The sequence below is a fragment of the Hippocampus guttulatus genome, chromosome 16 (genome assembly GCF_054856545.1).
Source record: "Hippocampus guttulatus isolate MCC_2025c chromosome 16, RoL_Hgut_1.0, whole genome shotgun sequence".
NCBI lineage: Eukaryota > Metazoa > Chordata > Actinopteri > Syngnathiformes > Syngnathidae > Hippocampus > Hippocampus guttulatus.
The window spans coordinates 6637019-6661369 of NC_141276.1; the positions used below are offsets into that span (position 1 = coordinate 6637019).

Sequence of the window (24351 nt, forward strand, 5' to 3'; positions counted from 1 at the left end):
CTCTTGCTCAACAGGCATGCAACAATGTGCGCACACAGAAGGAGTACTGTTGCTACGATCGCATTACACTCGGCCTTGCTTCACTAAGTCGCTAGTGTTCTGGATATTTTTTTTTCTTCAAGAGGGGAGGTAGGGAGCGATATTGGGGAAACGGCAAGAAAGAAGCATCTGGCCATCAAATGCTGACGTCACTAGTCTAAAACATACAAGTGGCTTGAATTCAGGACCGCGCTATCTGACCAAAGGTTCCGCATTACTCATTCGTGGTCTGCACTGTGTTTTGCTTGCAATCATTCGAGTCTGTTCTATTGTTGTGCTTGCACAACCCTTTTCCAAAGAAAAAAATGGGTTCCTTGACAACGCTTTCACAACAAGATTTTGGTGCCCCAACATGTGCATAAACAGAGAATGCGGATTGTTTTTATTAATACTGTTAGTCACGATTTTCAAACAGATTAGTCTTGAATTCTGCCTAACGACAAGCAACTCTTACTAGGAAATGGAATTCCTTCTGTTCAACTACATCGCTGTGCCCACTATGATGTTAAGTTTTAACATGAATGTCTTCTCAAACAGTCAGTAATTATTCCCGGGATATTTCCTGAATTCAACAAGATGGCAACTCTGCCTTTGTTTTAGTTTCATATGCAGAAGCGGGTTGATGGTCAAAGCTCATTAATGTGGACGTTTTCATAATTGAAACCTTTTGCCGTTTAAAGGGCAGGGTGGAGAAAAGGGCACGCAGTGTGATGTGATGGGGTGGGAGTGTTTAAGCAACATGACTGGAACACTTGAACCCAGTGAACAATTTTTGCCACGGCCTCCACTTGTTGCAGATGTTCGACTTTAATTTTTTTTAAAAAGACATTCTTTTCAGAGATAATAATGCTCCATTTTGGTGGACACTGACAGGGTGATAGTGTGATAATCTGTCATTTGTGATCCAGCTGGTGTTGGATCTCATCATGTCTCCCCCAAAAAAAAGAATCCGAAGTTGTCTACTGGCGATCGACGCCGTTCCCGCTTTTCTATTTGTGTGCTGACTAGAGTGTTTTACACAGGATGGGTGGTGGTGCAAAGAGGCTCTTTAAGATATTATTTTTTTTAACTCATTCACTTCCAAAGACGTTTTTAAACGTCTTTCCAGACTTGGTCCAGAATTGGCTAGTACTGAATGAGTTTTAATGGGAAAAAATAAACGCCACTATTAATTTCAATGACGAATCAGTAGGGCATAATTAAGCAGTTATTTTTTAAGCAACGTAAATTTCAATTGCCACGTAAAATGTTCTAGAATTACAAGACTACCCTGTGACGACCCGTAGAACAGATACAATAGTTTCAATGACTACAAGTACCAAGAACAAAAAAGTACCTGGAATGGAAATCAACTGTCATTATTCCTTGGTCAGCAGAGCTCTATTATGTTTATATTTTGTGAGATCCGTTTCTGAATCATCAGAATAGTAACAACATATCCATGGACCAAAAAAAAACAAAAAAAAGAGAGGTAGATTTAACAGAAAGCAGACAATAGTCTCAAACAAACTCTACCAAGCCAAAATTATCGCCACGTAGTCACCGCACCAAACAGGGAAACCCGAAATGTATCGCGATATTAATCCCCCACCCATCTGGAAACGCTCATGATTGCTTCATTAATTGATGAAGAACCGTGACCGGATACTTTTGACTTCAAAGTACGTTTACATAGATTAGATTTGACATTTAACGGCTGTGTGTTTGTGACAAGGGTGATTATTTTGGTGAGCCAACCTGCACCCTAATGCAGCTGGTGCGTAGACTTTGCAAGTGTAACCCGGCCTGACTCTCTCTCCCTGTCTCTCTCTCTGACACACACATCAAGTGAACACACCTCCTTTTCTCTCTTTCTATCGCGCCTTCTCTCTCGTGCTTGACATTTGTGCAAGGCAGGCGAGTGGCACAGAAGTGGAGCTGAGCCGGGAAAGGACTCACACAAGGAGGAACTTTGTATTGGCGTCAGAAAATGGGCGAAAGGACGACATTCGTGCGCCTTTTGATGGGGTTTCTGCTCAGCGCCACAGGTACGTTTTAGTCCAGCATGCTCTTGACAAAGGTCCCAAAAATTTCAAATCAATCAGAAATGGTTATTATTTCATCTGTGCTAGTGTACCTACTAAGAAAACAAACATACATACATAAAACATACATACATACTTAATCCGCACGGGGAACTAAATAATTACTTTCCAAAATTAAAACAACACAGGGCAAAGCCGGTTTACGGAATTACTTTTTGGGGGGGCGGGGGGGGGGGGGGGTGCAGCCCGGTGGGCGACTGGTTCGCGCGTCAGGCTCACAGTGCAGAGGTGCAAGTTTCGATTCCGGCTCCGGCCTTCCTGTGTGGAGTTTGCATGTTGTCCCCGAGCCTGCGTGGGTTTTCTCCGGGTACTCGGGTTTTCCCCTACATTCCAAAAACATGCATGGCAGGTTAATGGAACACTCTAAATTGTCCCTAGGTGTGAGTGTTAAGTGCGTATGGTTGTTCGTGTATGTGTGCCCTGCGATTGGCTGGCAACCAGTTCAGGATGAAAGTCACCATTCCAGTGTGACCTGAGGGTCCGGGAATCAGATTAATCTCGATCAGTGCGCAATGTGTTGACAGTGCAATACAGAGCTGTGGGGGATATGATGTTTGCGTTTCACTCCCAGGGTGGAATTGAAAGGTCGCACGGCCTGAGGGAGGAAGGATTTCCTCAGTGTGTCAGTAGAGCAAGGCAGTGACAGCCGCCTGTCACTGAAGGCGCTTCTCTGCCTGGAGATGGTGCTGATGGACAAAAACTTGTTTACAAAATAGTTTTGTCCCACTTTTCCGAGCATGACTTTGTGCTCAATTTATCCAGTAGACCAAATTTTTGGTTGATATTCAGCCCATCAGGCAGGAAAGTCTTGCTCTCTAGTCATCGTCATCCATGCTAACAGTTAGCATGGATGGTCGCAGTTCTCCAACCCTCCAAGCAACCTATATAAATGCGGTGAGAATAATCATATCACTTCACGCAGGTGCCTGCTGCCCCGTCGAGTTGAGCCCCACCGGGGTGGCGGTGCGATACGGAGACCCCGTTTCCATCAACTGCAGCACCGCCGACCCCCTGTACAAAGGGATGGGTTGGGAGGCTCCGCTGGGTGGCACGGGCCTGAAGCCTGTGCGCCATTTGGCTTGGAGCGTGGACGCACTCACCAGGTGGCACATCTCGCCCGCGTGCTTCCTCAGCCCAGTGCCCAAAAGCGGACGAAACCAGTGCTCCAAGAACGCAGACGTCGTCGTTTACAGTGAGTGTTATCGACTAGGGATGGACAACACTAAGTTTAGAACTAATTTCAGAATCACGTTGAGCAATCGGGATTCCAATATCAATCAAAAATAATCCAGCCTTATTCCACACTGGAATGGAACGATAGCGTGACGCTGTCTCATCACTTTTTGTCTTCTTCCTCCTTCAGCATCTCCACAAAATATCTCCATCCAAGCCAACAGATCTGTTGTCAAAGAAGGAGAGCCGATTGAAGTGACATGCATCATTAGGAGGATCGCGCCGATTCACCGCGTCATCGTGCGGTGGTACAGCAACGATACGGTCATCACGGAAAGACGCGCTGAAGGGTCAATTAAAGGACCCGTTGATCTTGTTTTTGGCTACAACTACAAACATTTCGAGTCGTCTTCGGAACGGCAGCAGCAGCTTGTCAAGCTCAAATGCGAGGCGGTTTTGGACCTGCCGCCCGAGGGGCCGCAACTCAGTGCATTTTCACCCGAGTTGGAGCTCACAGTTGAATGTAAGTATACTGCATGTATGAGGATGGTACAAACTGAGACACACAATTTTTCGGACAACTTGTCCCCTAAGAAGTAATGAAAGTGTCATTTTAATGTTTGTGTACAAATAGTTTGCATGGCATCAAATTTTGGTCTTCTTTTAAAATTCACCATGAAAGAGGGTGATGAGGGCCCGTTCGTCGCTGCTTGCAGCATTCATCATTTTTTCGTTCCTTTTTCAGATGACATGGAAGACATCGAGCTCACGTGTCCAAGTAACTACACCGCAGTGGAGTACGCTCCTCACAACCTCTCCTGCTCCGTGGAAGGCGGGTCTTCCGAATTTTTGATCACCTGGTACAAAGACGGAGAGGAGGTGGAGTTATCGGAGACACTGACGAGATACGACGCCGGGCAGTATGTCGTCGTTGCCACCTTGTCTTCAAGCACGGTCAATGCCACCGTGGATCTCAATGTTGTATGTGAGTCCATCTAATGTCTTGTCTTCAGTTGCCATTGACGATTACGTCCGCCACTCGGTACATTTAAATGCTGTTTGACAAAATGAATAACGACAAATTGTTGTGATCAGATCCGCCCTCGCAGATAGAGGAGCTGGAGGATATTGAAGTGGAGCTGGGCTCCGAAATATACCTCCAGTGCTCCACCAGAGCCAACCCGCGACCCGAATACTCCTGGAGTGCGCCCACTTTTCTCAACGTCACTCAGGTCAATGAAGATGGAGTTTCCCGTCTGCTGATACCGAATGTGGCTTCACACCACACGGGCGTCTACACTTGCTACGCCAGCAACGAAAGAGGGAATGTCACTAAAAAAGTCACAGTGAGCGTAAAAGGTGAGACTCATACAAAACCCGAGAAGTCAAGTTTCTTTTTGTCGATGATGTTCGACCGAGATTTGAACCCAGATCTCATTAATGTGTGGTGAATGTGTGGCAGACATGCTAACCACTCTCACGTCATGCTGCTGATTCATTTTATTCTGTGTGTGTGTGTGTGTGTGTGTTTGACAGAGTGCGAGCCCGACTGGTTTAGGTGTGCAAAAGGCGCATGCATCTTGTCTCATCGCATGTGTGACGGAGAAGACCACTGCGGTGATGGGAGCGACGAAATCCTGTGTGGTAACAAAAAAATAATTACTTTGTCAGCGTCCACACTATGACCATATAATTGTTGCATAGGTGGAATTCCGACTACTGAAGTGAAACCTAAATCAAGGGTTGACATCCCATCTGCGGCCGAACTATTGTACTGTTGATAGCCTTAAAGGAAATAGAAGTGTTTTGGGTACACTCAGGACTTGTTATTCGTGTCCCGACGCCATTTTATATAAGGCCGCCCGGGTTCCAGCGAAATGTTCCATTAGTAACAGCGACGTGATTGCGCATGCGCAGTGTAGCAACTGCGTCCAGGCACTCGGAATAAGGAGAGGGAGGGAAACTAGAGGCAGGACTGCTGTTTCCTCTCCGGCGAGAGGAAGACTGAATAGCCCGGCATGTAGTTTTAGCTTTTGGCTGGGTCGCTCAACTGCCTCCGGGAGAAGCTGAACCACGCACACGGGAGAGAGACGCCGCACGTTCCGCAGCCACCCTGGCTAGATAACGGAAGCCGGGAGAGAGCCGTTTGGAGTCCGGGGCGAGAAAACAACTAAGTCAAATGGATGATTTAAATTGGCTTCGTTTTATTGCAATCTTCCTGACTTTGGAGCTGTCGCTGTCTAAAAACGGAGCCAGGTCCAGTGAGTAAAATGGATTCTTTTTATGCGAACGATAAAAATAAGACAGTTTTCTAAAAATAATCTTGCGGTTGTTTGCCTGTTTGGCGTGCAGAGGAGTCAGGCAGAGGAAGACCACGCATACATTTCAAACGCGTCTTTTAGCACAAGAACAAATAGACACAGATTGTTTGCGATGAAGAGTTGGAACTGTCTCTTCGTTAAAAACAACGCCACCACCTAATATCCCTTCCAAGTGTTGCGTTTGTTTGTGAATTGAGGAATGTGGACTGAGGTGGTGGATATTGGATTCAATTCCAGCACAAAGACCACAGGAGCAGCCTTTCCTTTGGGAGGGTCTTTCCTTCCTGACTGCCTTCCTTTCCTGTTGGACCTTTCTTGATAAACAACTTGTATTTTACAGGCTTTCAAATGTCAACACTACAACAGCCGCATGTGTGACCCGTGTTACCTACCACACATCCCATTATCGAGCCAAGTTACAGCACCTGTGCACGTTAGATCATCTTCATTGTTACTTAGCTCCATTTGTGATATTTCTGTTTCTTTCCACTTGACTCTACAGGTGAGCATCATGAATGCCCCATTAGGATACAACCCGAGGCCCTGGTGCTCCAATACATGGGTGAAAGCCAGCATGCCACGTGCATGTTCACGAGCACAAGAAATGCCCGAGCCATAGCCTGGGCCGGAGGGCCTGTCTTACACCACAACGAAACAACTTGGACTCCTGACACCCATACAGACTGGGATCCTTCGCCTCGCTGCACCGTCTTCTTCCAGAGTCAAATGATTTGCAAGAAGCCTCTTAACTTCATCCTCTACAGTGTGTATATATTTATTCTTTGAAGTCTAATGTAGTGTTTTCATATTCCTCATATTTGACTTTCAAAAGTTTCATGGCACACCACCAAACAAATGTCACAGATCTATACACAGGCAGACAAACGTTGTAATCAGTTGGTCTATTTTTGACTAGTAGCTAAGTAAAATTGGACAATTTCCAGCAGAACACCTGATGAACTCTCCCAACACGGTGATTGGGGACCACTGCTGTAATATGTATTTATGTCGTTTCGCTTTCTTACAATGACTACAACCAGAAATGCCCGACAGCGTCACCATCCGTCCGGTCAACAAGTCGATCTTTTTGGAGGGCAAGCTGTGCCAGCTGCGTTGTGACATCACCAACGTGGCTCCCGCACAAAGCCTCATTGTGCGCTGGTATCACGGCAATCGAACCATTGAGCCGTCAGTCAGAGGTAAGGAGCGTTCTTTTAGATCTTTGCCACGACTCGTGTTCTTCCGTGCGGATGTCACAAAAAGAAAGCCAAAGAGAATCCTGTAGTGGTGCCTTGAAATATGATTTTAATTTTGTTCCGAGACGACAATCATAAATGAAAATTATGCATCTGGAATCATGTTGTCACAGTACATCAAATATTCAAAGTATGTAAAAAATGCTGTGATGTTTTTAATTTAAAAAAAAAATCTCAATTTGTTATCGTTATAGACATTACTGATATTTCCAATCAAAATAAAAAAGAGCATCTAACGTTCCATTTTAAATTAAATTTCATATTTTATATTAACATAATTGCCAAACTTTCATTGTACTTTTTTCCCAATATTTTTAAAACTGTGGTATCTTGTCATGCTAAACGTTTGTTGTTTAAATTTGGCATTTAATTTGAAAAATATCTTCCAACATTTTGGATCACTCTCATAAATTTTCAGCTTGTTGTGATGTGATTGCTGCGTTTTTGTGCAAATCATAACAATTTTTTTTCTTCCCCAAAAAATGTCTTCCAGAGCCTCTGCGATTGGTCGACTGCCCACAAGACTCGAACACGTCGTGTGAACCGGGCACCATCAGGACGCCGGTAAACGTGTCTGCCAGCGCCAGCTTCCTCCTCAACCGAACACATCACGAAGCAGCTTTAAGTTGCGAGGCGATCTTGGAGTTGGGACCGCTGGGACCGCGGCTGTCCCCCGCCGTGATTTCACGTGCTGTCAGCTTCAGCGTGTACTGTGAGCGGATCTTTTCATGTCCACGTTACAGTTTGCTCCTGCCGTATCGCAGATTATGTTTTGTTTTGTGGAACAAAGCACAATTTATCAGCAGCCATTTTTATTGTGTTTTACAGCTTCAAACGGCACTACTAAATGTAAAAGAAACAGTCCTTGAAGATTCAATGCTCACTTAAAAAATATTTTTGGCGTATAATATGTCTTTAAATGATGCGTACTCTTGCCTCGAACAGACAAACCGGTCATCAACACCACCAAGCTCCCGGGAGTCGTCCCGCTGTTCCGAGGTTACCCCGAGGAGCTCGTGTGCGAAGCAGACGGTCAGCCGCCTCCCGTCATCTACTGGTCAAGCGGCGTTGAAAACCCCTATTGGGAGTCAAGAGACAACATCACCGTTTTGAAGGCAGGCCGCTACGTCTGCAAGGCCGTCAATGATGTGGCGTGGGATGTCCACGAGGTTGAAGTGATCCCAAAAGGTAGTAGTACCGCTACTAACGGGAACACAAAAACTCCTCAATGTCATCTTCCACAACTTTTCTTCAAGGCCATGAGTGAAGAAAGAAAAAAATTGGTTACAAACTTACCTTCTTGGCTGACACACTTCCTTCTGCACCGAAGCATGACGGCTATCCATTTTTTAACAACTAAAATGCATCTCGCCTAAATATATTCAGTCATTATTTTCTTTAAAGAAATAAAACATTTTGAGACTTTCAATCTTGAGGTGACACAATGTTGCACGGCTGAGGAAAAGACAGAATTTTTTGGACACCGTCACGGACGGGAAAAATGATTGGGGACAGTTCGAACAGAACCAGGCTGACTGTTTTCTTGAAGTGCAAAACATGAATGACATTTATCGTTTGCCTTTGACGCAACTGGCATCCAGCAAAGAGATATTTTGTCTCTTTTGTAATCGTATGATAACAGAGAGAGGCACTCGATGGCCTTTTTTTTGGACTGCCTGGAAATGTTTTTTTTTTTTATGTGCATACAGTGAGAAATGTCGTGATGGTTAAAATTGGCAAGCCCACACATTGCAATTTATCCATTTATACTTTCTAAAATACGTTATGTCAAAAAACAAAACAGACGATTAATCTTTGCCGTGTTATGTTGTTGCTTCTCCAGAGGACTACCTGCCCCTCATCGCCGGATTCGTGGCGGCCACGGTGGTGGTCATCTCGGCCATTTTCCTCTTCATCTACTCCATCTATTACAAGAATACCAAGATGCGGCGCTACAGTCTGAAGAACCCCAAACTCAGCGGCCACAACGCCAACGTGGCGCACAACGGCTGGGATTTACAGTTCCCTATGACCAAGCTGTCGTGACCGGATCACGTCACCCCCCACCACACACGGACGGACGAGCCGTCTGGGCGACTGACTCACAGTCATGTCTTCTTTCAGATTTGACTCTTTATCAGATCCGTTTAAAGACTACAGCTTGTGCTGTACGGGTCAGTATTTACTACTCTGGTTCACTGGATGGAGACATTTCAAAGAAGGAGCCCAGACAAGCTGGCTCTTGAATGTTTAGTAAGCACACAAAAAAATTAATATAATTATGTAAATGGTTGGATGTTTGCTTTCCTGCACCCCAAACTCTTGTGGTGCGGTTTGTGTGGCATCGTTTCACAAACTGAGCGTCTTGAGGAAGCGTGAGGTAACTCTGTGGTTTTTGGGGTTTGAATTGAGGAAGTGCACTACTTTTCTAAACTAATCAGTTGCGCTTGCCATGTGAAACATGAAGCGACGTGTGTAGATCCCTGAGCCTTTTGTCCTTTTACGGTGCTTTCCTCTTACCCACTGTGCACTTGTACTTTTGTAGCCTCTCACTCTCTCTGTGTGCCTGGTGCAGCTTGGGAAATTCTCTCTGCTTTGTGGTCTGATGAATGCCTGGCCTTAAATGCTATATTGAATATTTGATGTACTGTTAAATCTTTTTTTTTTAAGAAGTGAACAAAAACCGCATGGTGGATGTGAATGTAGTGTCCCCATATTTGTGAATGTTGCTGTACATATTTATAACAGAGGATTTTTATCATTAAATATGTGACTTTTGAGCAAAGTTGCTTTCTTAACGTGTAGATTCAAAAGGCACTAAAATCACAACCTGTTTTACCTTAGTTTGTCACGGTCAATATTAATTAGTTATTTGTCAGTGGAGTACAACGAGTACGATAAAAATGTGCCTGGCCGTGTCTTGAGTGTATTATATAGTCTGAATCCATGTTTTTGTGCCAACATAAATTTGGTTTAGTCGGGGAATATTGTACCTTTAAATCGTTACCGTGCTGCTTTCAAAGTCCTCCGGAAGAATGCAAAACTGAACGGAACAGGCGAGTTAATTGCGTCGATTTCATTGTCGCGACATGTTGACACAATGACGCGGTGGGGCGGATTTTTAATCTGTCGAAACATTTGCGCAAACTTTAAAAATGACTCATTTTGAGGTTTTACTTGCCGATTACTACTGGCGTCTTTATAAGCATTTCTAAGCGAGGCAGGGAACACTTGAACGCAACACTGTGCTACTTTTACTTTCGGTGCTTTTATTTGATTTTGTGACGAGCCATCTTTTGTTTTTTGTCATCTAGTGTAAAGAACTACCAGATTCCCCACTTTTACGATGATAGTCATCCTATTCAGCTGCTTAATAGTGTATGCAGGTAAGGTTTTTTTTCCTGTTCTCTATTTGTTCGCCCGTTAGCATTAGCTTAGCCGCGTTGTAAATGCCTGTTTGTTTTCTAAACTTTTTGTGAGCTTCGTCAGTTTTTGTTTGCGTGCTCACGGATTACCCGTGTGAGGATCAATTCTCCGTCATCTGTTAAATATTTTGTATGCGTTAAAACAGTAGCACTGCATGGTCACCAAGCTCGTGTGGTTTAAACCAGTACACACCCACCTTTCGAGGAATAAATTGGTGTTAACGAACCTTTTTTTTCAGCCAAGGCACGTACAGTATTTTACATTATAAAATTGTTATGACACACCATGAAACAAAAATGTCACAAAGTATATACACTGAAATAAAGATCGCGTCTCAATTTGCACTAATTTACTTCCACAACAGTCTGCTATACAGTACCTTGTTCAGTATTGCAGCTTTGCTATTTCCTACCACTGCTGCCAAGATATGCAGAAGAGGAGAGAAAAAGTTGAGTTCTTCATTTGTACTGTGCATTTAACCATCATGCCTGTTTGCATTGTGAATGTGTTTTATTTCAGCAAAGCCTGCAAGCACTTCCTGCCCACTAGAAATAACTCCTAACTTTGTGCTGGTGCCTTTCGGCGGCTCCATCTCAGCTGTATGCAAGTCCTTATCCAGTCAATCGAAGGGAATGGGCTGGGAGTCGTCATTTGGAGGCACGGGACTGGTGAAGGGTGTGTCGAACCTCACCTTGAAAATAGATTCGTTGCAAAGTTGGCACGTGCATCCCATCTGCTTTGTCAATCTCAATGGTTCTCAGTGTACGAAGGATTTACCCGTCACCGTCTACAGTAAGTAGCCTTTTATTTTTTTGGAGTTAATACTTGAACATTCCTGCGTGCCTTAATTTGTCACTTCTCCTTGCAGAAATGCCGGACAATGTGTCCATATCGCTGGAGAATCACGTTGGCCCCTTGTCAGAGCAGGAATCCTTTTTCGTGCGGTGTGAAGTCAATCAGATTGCGCCAATACATCATGTCTCTTTGGAATTGCTCAATGGCAATAAAAGAGTGGACAAGATATGGTTCAATAATCTTGATATCAAAGAGCCAGTTTCCAAATTCTTCCACTTCTCACTGTTATCAAGGAGAGAGTATAATGGAGCGCAGTTCCACTGTGAGGCAAGGATCGACCTTGGCCCATTGGGGCAGCTTCCAGAGATGTCCTCGGAGCCGCTCGAGCTGATTGTGCATTGTAAGTCTATATCAAGTGAGGAAGCTTAACAACAAGGACAGGGCAGGACAAGAGCACCGTACTATGCAGTACTACTCCCTGTGAGGAAGAAATGTAGCGAGTAGCAAGTTGGATAACAGAAAAGGAGCATTTAGGATGCAGAAGGTAGCCAATAGGATTGGATTGGACAGGATGAAAGCATTTAGGATGACCGTGAGAATGGGATGCAGCAGCAAATAGCAAATATGAAAGGATGGGGCAGAACATGACAAGAGTATGTACAGAAAGATGAGGCCAATAGGACAGAAGTGGCCATGACAGGAGTACCTAGAATTCACTGAGTAGTGATTAGTACAGGACAGAAGCATATATGAGATAGGACAGACCAGGATAGTCGCAAGTAGGACAGGATCGGATAGGACAAGAGCACATAGCATGTGGAAAGTTTCGAATAGGAGAGGGCAGAAGCACTTAGGACATGAGTAAATAGGTCAGGACAGGAGCAATGAGCCAGGCATTGCTACACCGTGTGAGAAAGGAATGCAACTGGTAGCAACTAGGACAGGACAGGCAGGAGAAAAGTATGCAGAATGCACAAACTAGTGAATAGGAATAGACAGGACAGGAGTGAATTGGTTATGGAAAGTAGCAAATGGAACAGGACCGGTCTGCACAAGAACACTTAAGACGGGAGACAAACTGGACAGGGCGAGACAGGGGCAGAGCAGTGAGCCAGACCATACTACACCCTAATAGGAGAGGACAGGAGGACATTGGATGTGGAAAGTCAAATCAGGCAGGAGCAAGTTGGACAGGACTGGAGAAGTGAGCCAAGGAGTACTACACTCTGTAAGGACAGGACAAGATAGGAGCCAATCAGAGCTAACTTGCACGCTGGGAACGGTGATCCTTTTTCATTCTAAATGTAATCTTGTGTCAACAGACGCGCCGACCTTCAGCCATCCAACGAACGAGACTCTGACGCTCCAAGTTGGCAGCCAAATGAGTTTAGATTGCAGCGCCTCAGGAAACCCACTGCCGGAATACAGCTGGAAGACGCCTTACACGGCTAAAGTTCTGACTGAAACTCAATCTGTTTTCAACTCCTCTTTCAAGCATCCGGGCACCTACGAGTGCACCGCCGCAAACTCTCAGGGAACCATCACCAGGCGCTTCACGGTCACCCAAGCTCCAAGTAAGCTCTTCTCTGCATCTTCACTTGGGCCCGACTGATCGGTCGATATTAGGGTTTTTCAACATAATTTTAGGCCAGAAAATCAATTTTGGTTGGGCCCTAAGCTTTATCTTCCTGTCTGGCTAAATGTTGCGTAATTCTCACCTTGCGATTGCAATTTTAGCCTCCGGGGGACCATTGCTTGGATTTTAATTTCTGTGTTTTTTGTCATCATGCTCATTTTGGGTTGCGGGGTGTCTCTCGGACAGAAACTTTATCGGAGTGCAACTTTGCGTAATTCGCATTCTTGACGAGACAATAACGAAAACTCCCATCTCCCACAGGACCTCGAAGAACCTTGGCATTGGTGCTCGGACTGTTTGTGGGCCTGGCAGTCATGCTCTGCATCCTGGGATATTTTTTTGTCACTCCCCAAGGGACATATTCTTGCAAGAAGCAGAGTTATACTCCTGGATCAGCTACGTCAGATCCTATATGATCCGTGCTTGTTTTTTTTTTTTTTCCTTTTTCTACATTTTTACAACTATAATTTTACTATGCAAGTGTGGCTCTGCATGAGGTTTTGTTTGACTGAGCTCTTTGTATATTGTGTGGGTGCGTGTGCCTGTGCGTGTGTGTGTGTGTGCGCTGAGTAGCCTGGATGGAAATGCCTGTTTTGGGCTAATTTGCCAAAGAGACCAAGTGAAGTCCAATTTTCGCTACTCAACCACAACTTCTGGGTTCCAAATTGCACATCCATCTATCTATGAGGTACAACTGTACAGTGTAGCCGCCGTGATTGCACTTATTTTCTCTTTGTTTGCTGCACCTTTTTATATCATTGTTTGTAAACCTAATTGCATGATTTTCAGTGGTTCTAGTCCACTTCTGTGAAGCTTGGTTCGGTTTTGCACTGTAAACACTGACCTGTGAATTTGCTTCTCCCCAGTGTGTTATCAAGAAAATCATTCATTTTGTTGTACTTGACAAGCATTAAATGCGCGTCGATAGTGCTTTTAATGTCAAAAATGAAATGCGTTCTTGCATTTGTAAACCTTCGGATGGAACAAACGTTAAAAGATGAATTAAAAGTTGAATTTTGAGAAACATTCAGAGAACAAATATTTACTTTTTTCATCCTTAATGAGTGGTCAGGCACAAGAGAGACACAAATATTTGTAGAAAAGTTACCTTTATTTTTAAATATTTTCGGTAAAAGTACTGATTAGTCCCCGCAATACCTAAAAACGCCGCTAGGTGGTTGAATTGCTCTGAAAACCTTTAAGACTTCAAAAGGTGAGTAGTTTTACTTGTTAGACTTACAGTTGAAAATATCCATCCATCCATTTTCCGAACCGCTTGATCCTCACTAGGGTCGCGGGGGGTGCTGGAGCCTATCCCAGCCGTCTGTAGGCAGGGGACACCCTGAATCGGTTGCCAGCCAATCGCAGGGCAAACAGAGACAAACAACCATCCACGCTCACATTCACACCTAGGGACAATTTTAGAGACAGTTGAAAATAGTTTTGCTTTATTTCAATTTAATGATTTTAATAGTGATAAAAATCACACGAATCAGCTTATTTGATTCCTCAATATGTCAATCCGTCACGAACAGTAGTACACTGATCACAGTTTCCTGTTGCCTCTCCATTACGTGTCCGTTTGGCGAATTGAACGAGTGAGTAATTTTATTTACGTTTCATCATATAACGGTTCATTTGTTCAATTTTTCACACTATTGTGACAGGCTAATAATGTTAAAATCTTGGTTTTTGAATTTTTTTTAATAGGTTACACAAATAGATGCGCATTACATTACTTCCGATGGGGAAACTTGAGAATAACAAATACAGTAGCATGAGCTCACAATGCCGCCAAACTTCATCTAAAAAAAAAAAACCCATTACTATTATAATGAGTTTAATGGGGAAAAAAATTACCCGAGACTGCCGAAACATTTCTTCACCAAGCCTCCTCCAATTGCGCGCCAATATTTTTTTTTTCCATTGTTGGTCATCTGACTATCGTGAGCAAAACTGTCGACCGTAAATGCGAGTTCAACTATTGCCTTAAAAAGACTATCGCAAAAAAAAAAAAAAGCATTAATGTCAAGCTCGAACCATGTCACAGATTTATTTTGACTTGTTATTCATATAACAGTTGAATTTTTTTTTTGATGGCATGGGACCTTTACCACCACCGATCTAATGTATTGTCAATTATGTAAACATTCTCAAGCGCTTGAAATAGTGATCCAACTTACTTGTTTTTAATTGATTGCGTGCCAGCTTGGGCCCCCTCTTGGCCCCCGCCTGCTACTCTCATTCACTCACATGGTGCGAGGCCGCCATACTAATTAGAAGGGAATGCAAAGTTAGCCTGACTCCACTTTGCCCACTTGCACCGTTCCAATCCTTTTTGTTTTAAGATGTTGAAAGTTCTATTTCACTGAAATGAAGTGATATATTCCTCATTTCATTTGCTTCCCTCCATCCCCTCATTCATGTTCCGTGGCGTTTATGCAGCTGCACACACACTGTAATGACACCACACAGCATCAAATGGTGTTGCAGTTGTACAGCATTCTGATCACAGTGTGACTCTGGGGTGCAACACAGCAACACCCGCAAGCCTGCTGGCAGACACAGAAAGCACGTACAAGTGAAAATAATAGTCATCATTCAAAATATGACCTCTTACCATTTTGTAAAACTGCATAAACATCATGTCCGAAATATGACAAGAGTCAGTGGGGATCTCCTTCCACCTGTCAAAACCCCCTCTTTCCCTTCGGTACCTCTGCTACACGCACACACACAAAACACACCACACACACACTGAAGTCAGCTGGGATGAAGGGGGCCCTTGTCTCCACCAAGCATTGTTCCCTGCAGAGTTTGCCAGGCTTGTGTAACTTGGGATTTTTCTTATCCAGGGCTCCTTCACCGTCAAGTGAACATGGCCAATGTGGCATATCTGCGGTGGATTGCAGCACTGTGTATGTTTCGCTCAGGTAGGATGCTATTTTATCCACTTGTACAACTTCGGGGTTTAGTGGCATGATCGTCAGTGATAATGATGATTGATGCTAAACGATGTCATTCAAACGTAAGGTTATATTAAAAGTGCATTCTGCAACTTTGCAGTTGTGCTGAGTTGATGACGTTTCGTTTTGCGCCATGAATGTCAACACAATATCAAAATCTCCGTAAAGTGCTTTGTATGCTTTCTTATTTGGAATGTTGGAAAATTCCAGTTGACCTAATGTACTTGTTTGTGTTTTGTTTTAAACCCTTTTGGCACATTTTGCTCGTGATCACTTTTTAAATCCCTCGATGTGGAAACAGCGCCCTCAAGTGGTGTATTTGTTAGACACATTTACATCCACAAGTTTTTCACTTGCTCTTTCAGCTGTTTATTTATTCACTCCTACAATCGAACACAAAAACAATGTATCCTTGTGTCTTTTACTTTTGTCCTAACTGCACTTCACAACAATCCCTTTTATTCAGTTTGATAGCTGTAATTTAGAATAGAATGTTGTTGGGTTTTTTTTTTTTTTTTTTTAATGAGAACCATAAAACAAAAAGGTCAAGGTCCCACTAAGCTATTTGGATTAGAGTTGACTTGTTATATTTATTTATTTTATCTCAGTTTCAGGTGATGGCTGCTCCCTAATCCTCAAGCCCGCCAGGGTGGTGGTGGGCTTCGGGGAGCCGGTGTTGGTGAGTTGCGAGGCGACCCGGCCGGTGCGCGTGCTGGGCTGGGAGTCGGCCATCAGCGCCGCGCACACGCAGCAGGGCCCGAGCGTCCAGTGGAAGGTGGACAGCCTCATCGACTGGATCGAGGAGCCCATCTGCTATGGGGTGTTCTTCACCGCGCCGCGCCAGTGCGAGGAGAAGCTCAATCTCGTCCTCTATAGTGAGATCACCATTTGACAGCATGTACTGTTGATCACATCATGTGCACATGACTTCAGCGCCCTGTATTTTGTTTGGCAGTATTTTACCATCTTTTTTAAATGTGTTTTTACAATATTTCTTTTTAATATTCTCTTTTTTTTGACAAATTATTATTTAGTTAATTTTACATATTTTATTTCACATATATATATATATACTGTATATTACAATTTTGTTCTGGATTTACAATTAATTTTAATAATTTCATTTCTTGTTTAAACAATATTCTTTTATTTTTTAATCTCTTATTTTCATCATTGATTTTTAATATATTATAATGAATTATTATATTGTAGTCAGTTGAATGTATTTTAGCATTTGCCATTTTTATGTAATTTTTTTATAATCACAGTATCCAAGATATACATTTTTGTAGTTTAAATTTTTTTTAAATTGTATTTACTTTTTTTCACAGAAAACCCAGACAGCGTCACCATCACGGTAGTGAATCATACCGGGCCGATGGTGGCAGGAAAGGAGTACCAGCTCTTGTGTGAGGTCCAGAACGTTGCTCCCGTTCAGTACCTGAACTTGAGGTGGTACAGGGAGCACAGCGAGGTGCATAACCGCTCCTTTACCGAGCTGACTTCTCCCTCGCCGGTGCAAATCTCCTCTATCTTCGTCATCACGCCCTCCGAGGCCGACGACGGCGCCCGGTACAGCTGCGTGGCCGAGCTGGAACTGGGACCGGAGGGACCTCAACCACCTCTGACTGTCACCTCTAAGCCGCTGAGAGCTTCTGTGCACTGTAAGTTCAAATCCCCTCAAGCATGACTTCACATGGCCTGGCATGCAGTTCTTAAAACAAACCTCAGAGAATGTACGGTATCATGCTTTTTCCTGCAGGTAACTAAACAGTCACTTTGAAGCTTTTTTTTTTCAAACATTCATTCTATTTTTTTCATAATATGCCCTTTTCAAACATTTGATATTATTATGTCCTCCAATGTAGTTCCTCCAATGTTCCAAAGTCCCGAGGCAGAAAGCGTGGATGTGTCAGTCGGTGGCGAAACAACACTGAACTGCACCGCCACAGGGAACCCGACACCCGTCTACAGCTGGCAACCCGAGCCGGAGCCAAAAAAGGAAGATGACCAAGGAGCTGTGCTCACTTCCTCCTCGCTGGTGCCTGGAACCTACACCTGCACCGCATCCAACACGCTAGGGAAGAAGAGCAAGCAGTTCACTGTCAAAGCCAAGAGCAAAACTAGACAGAAGGTGTGAACCAACCACCAGGGATTTTTACAACACATCCAGTATTTATGCTAAATATGTCACAATTTTAACATAGATAGCTGTCTAGTGAGGCTTACAGTAGAGTGAACGTATTTCCTCAAATTGTTGCCGATGTCATTAGCTATGACTGATAACCACCGTGTGTCATCGTGTATGCCATTGCCACAACAGTCTGCAAAGTGGCATATGCAAAGCTGAAGTTCAACATGTGGATTTATCCATCTATTTTCTACACTGTAAGAATAAAGGTGCTAAATTTGTACCTTTCATGGTCCAATGGCTTGTCATTGGGGGAAACAACCTTCAAGGGTACATCCTCATGATTGTCAATGTAATCATTTAGAATGAACATACATGGCGCTGGACGGGCTGCGGAAAAAGTAAAGACAATTTTGAAAGCCACCTCCAATTATTATTATTATTGTTATTATTTTTGCTGGCGAGTTTCATTTACAAATTCAAGGATTTAAAAATTTGTCCATATGGTGTACTGTAAACAGAAGAATCAAAATGCTGTTTTTGTACGGTAACAAAGGAATCAAATGTGTACAGTATATACAATACAACATATATAACTTTATGTAAATAAATTCATTTTCATAACTCTAGGAAATTAAATGTATTGAATCAAATCCCATGAAAAGTTATAAAATGCTACACTGCCATACCATCAATAGTCAACAGATGTCGCTGTGAAAGTTGAAAGAAATTCCATCGGCTCACTCAGCGTCACGTGATCACAACATTAAATCAAGCTGAAAACGCTTCCTTTCAGTAATGCCAGCAAAAGATCCTTGCAAAAAACAAGCTTGCGCCATCCAGGCGTGTTTACAAGGTATATCGCGGCTGAAAGACATCTTTATTGACAATATGTTTCCAAACGACTTGTGCACAATGCTAACTTAGTTCCATTCCGGCAGCTCACAAGTACGTGGAGAGCATGTGCGCGGATGTGATCGATGACATGCGACGGTGCTGCCGGATATATGGCGCAAACTCCCTCTGCTGCTCCGGTTTTAAAGATCCCGAACACACAGAGAGGAAACCCAGCACGTAGTTTCCAACGTAGCTTGTGGGACAACAGCTGGAAGCATCAGTGGCTGAAGTATAATTAATTGAATAAATATGTGATGAAATGGTTGTCACGTGACATTATTCATACGATGACAGTGATTTCAAACAGATACTCGTTTTCATTTTACAGACAAGACGTGGTGTTTGAGAAGAGCGACACAACTTTCCTGGTGACGTCAGACGCATAGCGTGTAGCGGAAACAAAGCTATTATCTTCATGAGATAAATTATTGTAGTGCAATAATTTAAAATCTTGGCTTGTCTATATTTTTATATGATGAAAAAAAAACACGGGATTACTGTATTGTAAAATACAAATCTCTGAGCGAGAGCTGTTAAACAGTGCGCCATGTGACTTCTGACGTAAACCGGAAATGCACCGCAGCAGTACTTTCTAGAATTTCTCGGCAGGGTAACGTTAGCTTCTGTAGCTCATTTTTTTGGTCTATTCAGTCGAGGCAAAAACGACGGCGCTTTGAAATCAAGCTTACTTCATAATTTAAGATCTTTGCATTCTTTCACCCCGATTTATGATCATCAGCTCAATTTAGATTCATTAGGCCTTCGCTGTTCCGGCGGGTCCTACTAGCCTCCTAAAAGCTAAACGCTACCTGCCTTGAGATTTTTCTATCATGTCCAGAATAGACTACAGCGTGTGGAACCACATTGAGGTGTCGGACGACGAAGATGACACCCACCCAAACATCGACACACCGAGCCTCTTCAGGTGGCGACACCAGGTACAAATTGATGTCAGGATACGACAGAGATAGTCGATCAGTGATTTGGCTTTGAGTGATGTCGCGAGGCGTTTTGAAATCCATGATGTGTCTCACTGGACATTTGATTTGGTACATAAGAGTACAATCGTTATGGAAACAAGCAATCCTCAGTCTCGCTGACTGGCAGAGATGTATCTCACTATGTGGTGTTGCACATCTAGATTTTTACTACTTGGACGATAGTCATGTAAAAAAGTAAAAGGTGGTGGCGTATTATGACACATATTATAAAAAAAAGACAACATTCTGATTTGAGACCAAATTTTTGTGGCCGTTTATGTCACTGATATTGTCACGTGACTCACAATATGGCATTATTCCACTGGCGGCATTCATACATTTGTTTGCTAATTTGACGAATCCAATTCAAGGCGTTCTTTTCTCTTAATTTATACCACTTCAAAAACAAAAGATTTTTAAAAAATCACAGTTGTGTCATTTTAACAACGCAATGTAAATACAGCCCGAAGCCAACTGTGAACTTTTCCAGGCCCGTGTGGAGCGAATGGAAGAATTCCAGCAAAAAACAAAAGACCTAAGCAAGGGACTCACAGAGTGCCGTCGCAAAGTGTCTGAAGTACAAAAGAAAATCCAGGAGCTGAGCCTGTCGGTGACGGACGAAAGCAAGGACGACCTGAGCAAAGCGCAAACGGAGGAGAAGAAACTGATGAAGGAGCAGCGCGACTGGGAGAGGAAGCTGGAAGATCACTCCCGGGAAGAGAAAAAGATGCCATGGAACGTGGACACCCTCAGCAAAGAAGGCTTCAGCAAGGTGGGACAACCCTGAGACGGTACACGTACTGCGGTGCGTGAAAAAAAATGCACTTGATGATTCAATTAAAAGTATTGCACATCAAATTTCTATTTCAATTGTACCTAAATAATTGAAAGCAAATGGTTCCAAAACATTAAATCTTAATGTGCTGAGTTAAAAATATATATATGCAGTATAATTAAACAAAGCATTGTAGCATTGTGCGCACGTTCAACATTTAATTCACAAATACTCTTCCATACCACTAGAGGGCGCTGTTCACCACACGATGAGAGTCAAAGGGCACATTAAATTTTCAGATGCACATTCTACCCTTCCGGCTCAGTGTCACAGACAGAATATGGAAGCCATATTTATTTAAAGCACAGCAGTAAAATGCACATTAACTATTAAACTATGTGAACTTAATCCAAATGGGTTTATCTCATAACATTCTGCCCTGACAATTCCTAAATGACACATTTATTAATTTATTTGTGAGCATGTTAAGTCATTTAGCCGCTGTTGTATGATGTTTCTAGATTTGTTGTTGACATTGATATTCAATATTAATGCTTTTGGGGTGGGGGTTTGGGGGGGGGGGTGGAAGTGCAAAATGGTAACTTTACATACTGTGCTTTTAAGAGTTCTTGAATTAACCTCATCTATGTTTCTTCAGATAAGGCAGGAGTGCGATGCGTCCTTTCACAGGAAATTTCCACCGGCAGTTGATAAGGTTCTCGAAACCAAACGTTTGTGGTTTCCTGATATATTTTTGGGTCTGTTTATGCAGAGTGTCGTGAACATCAAGCCCAAAGTGATGGAGGAGTCCGAAGAGGACAAAGAGAAGAAGCATAAGACCTTTGTCGAAAAATATGAGAAGCAGATCAAACACTTTGGTGAGGAGAGGCCTCGGGCTCGGCGCTGGTTGCGTACTTCCTGCTGCGAGGTGTGCTCAATTCCCCCTCCCCTCCCCGTGTGTTGTCTTCCCCTCAGGCATGCTGCGGCGCTGGGATGACAGCCAGAAGTATTTGTCTGACAACCCTCATCTTGTGTGCGAGGAGACGGCCAACTACCTGGTCATTATGTGCATTGACCTTGAAGTGGAGGAGGTAATGCTCTCTGGCTTTTTCAGCTCCGCTATATTTATATAAGATGATGTATATATTTTTTTTTATATACAGGGCCATTGTAACTTCAGATATACAGTAGCTACATAAGCCGACATCCAAATAGCCCTCGAAGCACAAAACATCTGCTTTGGCCCCTTTCAATAGAAACACGCGTTGTTGGATCAAGTGGCTCATCAGACCATCGTCATGCAGTTCATTCTGGAGTTGGCAAAAACCCTCAAGGTGGACCCCCGAGGATGCTATCGTCAGTTTTTTGCCAAAATCAAGGTGGGCTGGCGTGCCATCAAGCTGCGACTGAAAATACTGTTTGACCCTTAAAAAAGATCTTCTCATTGGAACTTGGTTTCCTCCGCAGACGTCAGATCAGCAGTATCGCGATGCGTTCAATGACGAGATGGAGTCTTTCAAGGAGCGCGTGCGCGGTCGGGCCAAGATCCGAATCGAGAAGGCCATGATGGAGTACGAGGAAGAGGAGCGACAGAAGCGCTTAGGACCAGGCGGGCTCGATCCTGTTGATGTGTATGAGACGCTACCAGAAGTAAGTCCTGTCAATTTCGAGAAATGTTCTACTTTCAAGTGCCTCACTTATGTTATTTTTTTTTTTCCCTTTCCTGCAGGAGATGCAAAAATGCTTTGACGACAAGAACATCCAAATGTTGCAAGATGTTATTAGCAAGATGGATCCAACGGTAAGCGACTTTCTGGTTGCAACTGATAGGATGGGGTGACGATGGAGGAGCAAAGATATTTTTGTCGTCTGCATTCAAATGACCCGAAAGTAAAACCAATTTTGGAGTTAAACCAGAATGTTGTGGCCTCCAGTCAGGCGAGTCGTGTAGAAGGAGAACCACGAGTGTTTGCACGGGGTACCTTCTCGTGGGATGCGATAGAATCATAGAATTAAATACAAATACAATTTACCACATTTAAATTATGAAATGCAATCAAACATAGAGCGAAGCTTGTAGCTGCACAGCCTCGATCCACACCTCTTATTGTCACTATAAATAGTATCATTAAAAGACATGTAAATAACAAATGATCATTTTATTATTAAAGTGAAATTTCAATATTTTACACGCATCATTTTTAAAATTTGAATTAACAGTGTACCCACGATAATAGAAAGAATGAACTCCTCACGCTTTTTTTCTTAACTTTTTTTTTTTTGTCTTTTATTTTTTGGGGGGTGGTTCAGGAGGCTAAGTTGCACATGAAGCGCTGCATCGACTCTGGACTTTGGGTGCCCAACTCCAAGCCGGATGAAGGCGACAAGAACGACGAAGACGCCACCTACGAGGATGCTAAAGAGGAGACGGAAGAAGCCAAAAAGGACTGACCATCAGGGAGCGCGTTTGCCATTTGACTTCATTAACCCCCGCTGCAAACTCACGGCAACTCCATTAAGTGTGCGACTAGTTTGCCTCGTGGGTAAAACATTGAGCTAGATGCACATAGCGAGCTTACCAGGAAAGGATTTGGCTGCCCTGCAACTCCTCTATTCTTGATGAATCTTGGTTGGGGAAATAATCCCAGCATGTCTATTGTGTTCTTTTTTTCTTTGATATAATACTTGGACACCAAAATTATTCTGTACACTTGAGTATTATTGTTTTCTCTCATTTCCCCTTCAAACACGTGTGTTTGTTTTTAGATGTTTAGCCCGGTTGTACCACCAATTTTCTATAAACTTGTTCAAAGTGGACCCAACTTCTTGAGATTCTTGAATAAAGCAAACGGATTTGTATCTCCCAAGTCACAAACACAATTTCACGTTGCAAAGAATTGAAGGTGAACACGTGTGTTTGTAGTCAACACTTTAACCCTTTCAGGGACAGCGGTGACTAGAGTGGACAGGTTATTATGTTTATCGGGTTACAGGGCGCATGAAAAGGTTAAAGGAATATTTTACACACTATTTCTCTTACTGCAATTAGCCCGTTTGAAAAAAAAAAGCCCCGTTTTTCATCAATTTCACTAAGTTGCTCTACCAGTTCATTGCTAATTGAAGTCTTGTCAAAGTTCAAACAAAGGTTTTTACTTAAATGGAGCCACATGGCCTTGAGCAAGAGATGGAACAGGTCCAGAAACAACAGCATGTGTTTGGATTCAGTTTCAATTTAACTCTTTATATTGACATGTAGGTTACAGTAATTCACACCATAAAGCAAGTCTATGCCTTATAAATATGACCGCTTGAAATCATTTTTAAACCCTGTGGTAAATTTACGTCACACAAAAATCACTATAGAACAACGCAAGGGAAATTCCTGGAAATTTTCTGTTTTGTCTTATCACAGACATTTTAAGTCATAGTGATTAGTTGCATCTCAACACAACAAAACTATTCATAAATCGTTGTAGTCATAAAGAGGAAGAAGGGGAAAAAGGTGAGCCATGACTCAGTGAGCGATTACATCAAGCTTACTGTGTTTGACAAAGCCAAGACCAAAGGAAAGTCCTCTTGTCTTCTGCTGTAGTGTCACTCAAACCAACAGAAAACATCAATCCTGTTGCAACCCTATTTACTGAAATTACAGTAACATGTTGAATTAATATTTAAATAAAACACTTGTGAAGGATTTATTCAAAAGTACTTTTGACATTTTTCAAGTGCTTGACTGTGTGTGGATGAGCTGGACAAATGAAATCATGCTTGGTTATTTGCTGTTTTCTACAAAAGATTAGAAAATTGTTTCATTTATTAAAGTATGGTGCCTAAATTATCTCTTTTTTTTCATAATTTTCCGTTTTCTGCCT

The 24351-nt window shown here is 43.0% G+C and overlaps 5 protein-coding genes across 5 annotated transcripts; all 5 read left to right on the top strand.

Moving 5' to 3' along the window:
• The first annotated feature begins 1759 nt into the window (after nt 1–1759).
• Nucleotides 1760–9652, top strand: LOC147192771 (vascular cell adhesion protein 1-like). The gene is made up of 11 exons (XM_086133353.1): nt 1760–2066; nt 3046–3315; nt 3487–3819; nt 4042–4281; nt 4392–4655; nt 4833–4940; nt 6120–6380; nt 6658–6816; nt 7367–7585; nt 7819–8061; nt 8717–9652. Exons 1-11 carry the CDS (start codon nt 2009–2011, stop codon nt 8917–8919), a joined length of 2358 nt encoding a protein of 785 aa, XP_085989479.1. The 5' UTR covers nt 1760–2008; the 3' UTR covers nt 8920–9652.
• A 264-nt stretch (nt 9653–9916) lies between these two features.
• Nucleotides 9917–13756, top strand: LOC147192772 (vascular cell adhesion protein 1-like). Its single transcript, XM_086133354.1, has 5 exons — nt 9917–10259; nt 10819–11091; nt 11168–11494; nt 12417–12668; nt 12992–13756. The coding sequence occupies exons 1-5, from the start codon at nt 10220–10222 to the stop codon at nt 13144–13146; spliced, it is 1047 nt and encodes a 348-aa protein (XP_085989480.1). The 5' UTR covers nt 9917–10219; the 3' UTR covers nt 13147–13756.
• A 1760-nt stretch (nt 13757–15516) lies between these two features.
• LOC147192773 (vascular cell adhesion protein 1) lies at nt 15517–18110 on the top strand. Its single transcript, XM_086133355.1, has 4 exons — nt 15517–15663; nt 16305–16571; nt 17028–17360; nt 17565–18110. The coding sequence occupies exons 1-4, from the start codon at nt 15609–15611 to the stop codon at nt 17834–17836; spliced, it is 927 nt and encodes a 308-aa protein (XP_085989481.1). The 5' UTR covers nt 15517–15608; the 3' UTR covers nt 17837–18110.
• Nucleotides 18111–18586: 476 nt separating this feature from the next.
• cmc4 (C-x(9)-C motif containing 4 homolog (S. cerevisiae)) lies at nt 18587–18988 on the top strand. The gene is made up of 2 exons (XM_086132417.1): nt 18587–18683; nt 18769–18988. The coding sequence occupies exons 1-2, from the start codon at nt 18626–18628 to the stop codon at nt 18903–18905; spliced, it is 195 nt and encodes a 64-aa protein (XP_085988543.1). The 5' UTR covers nt 18587–18625; the 3' UTR covers nt 18906–18988.
• A 122-nt stretch (nt 18989–19110) lies between these two features.
• On the top strand, nt 19111–23296 carry LOC147192775 (hsp90 co-chaperone Cdc37-like). The gene is made up of 8 exons (XM_086132416.1): nt 19111–19662; nt 20195–20476; nt 21252–21357; nt 21455–21570; nt 21736–21858; nt 21947–22129; nt 22209–22280; nt 22790–23296. Exons 1-8 carry the CDS (start codon nt 19555–19557, stop codon nt 22928–22930), a joined length of 1131 nt encoding a protein of 376 aa, XP_085988542.1. The 5' UTR covers nt 19111–19554; the 3' UTR covers nt 22931–23296.
• The last annotated feature ends 1055 nt before the right edge of the window (nt 23297–24351 follow it).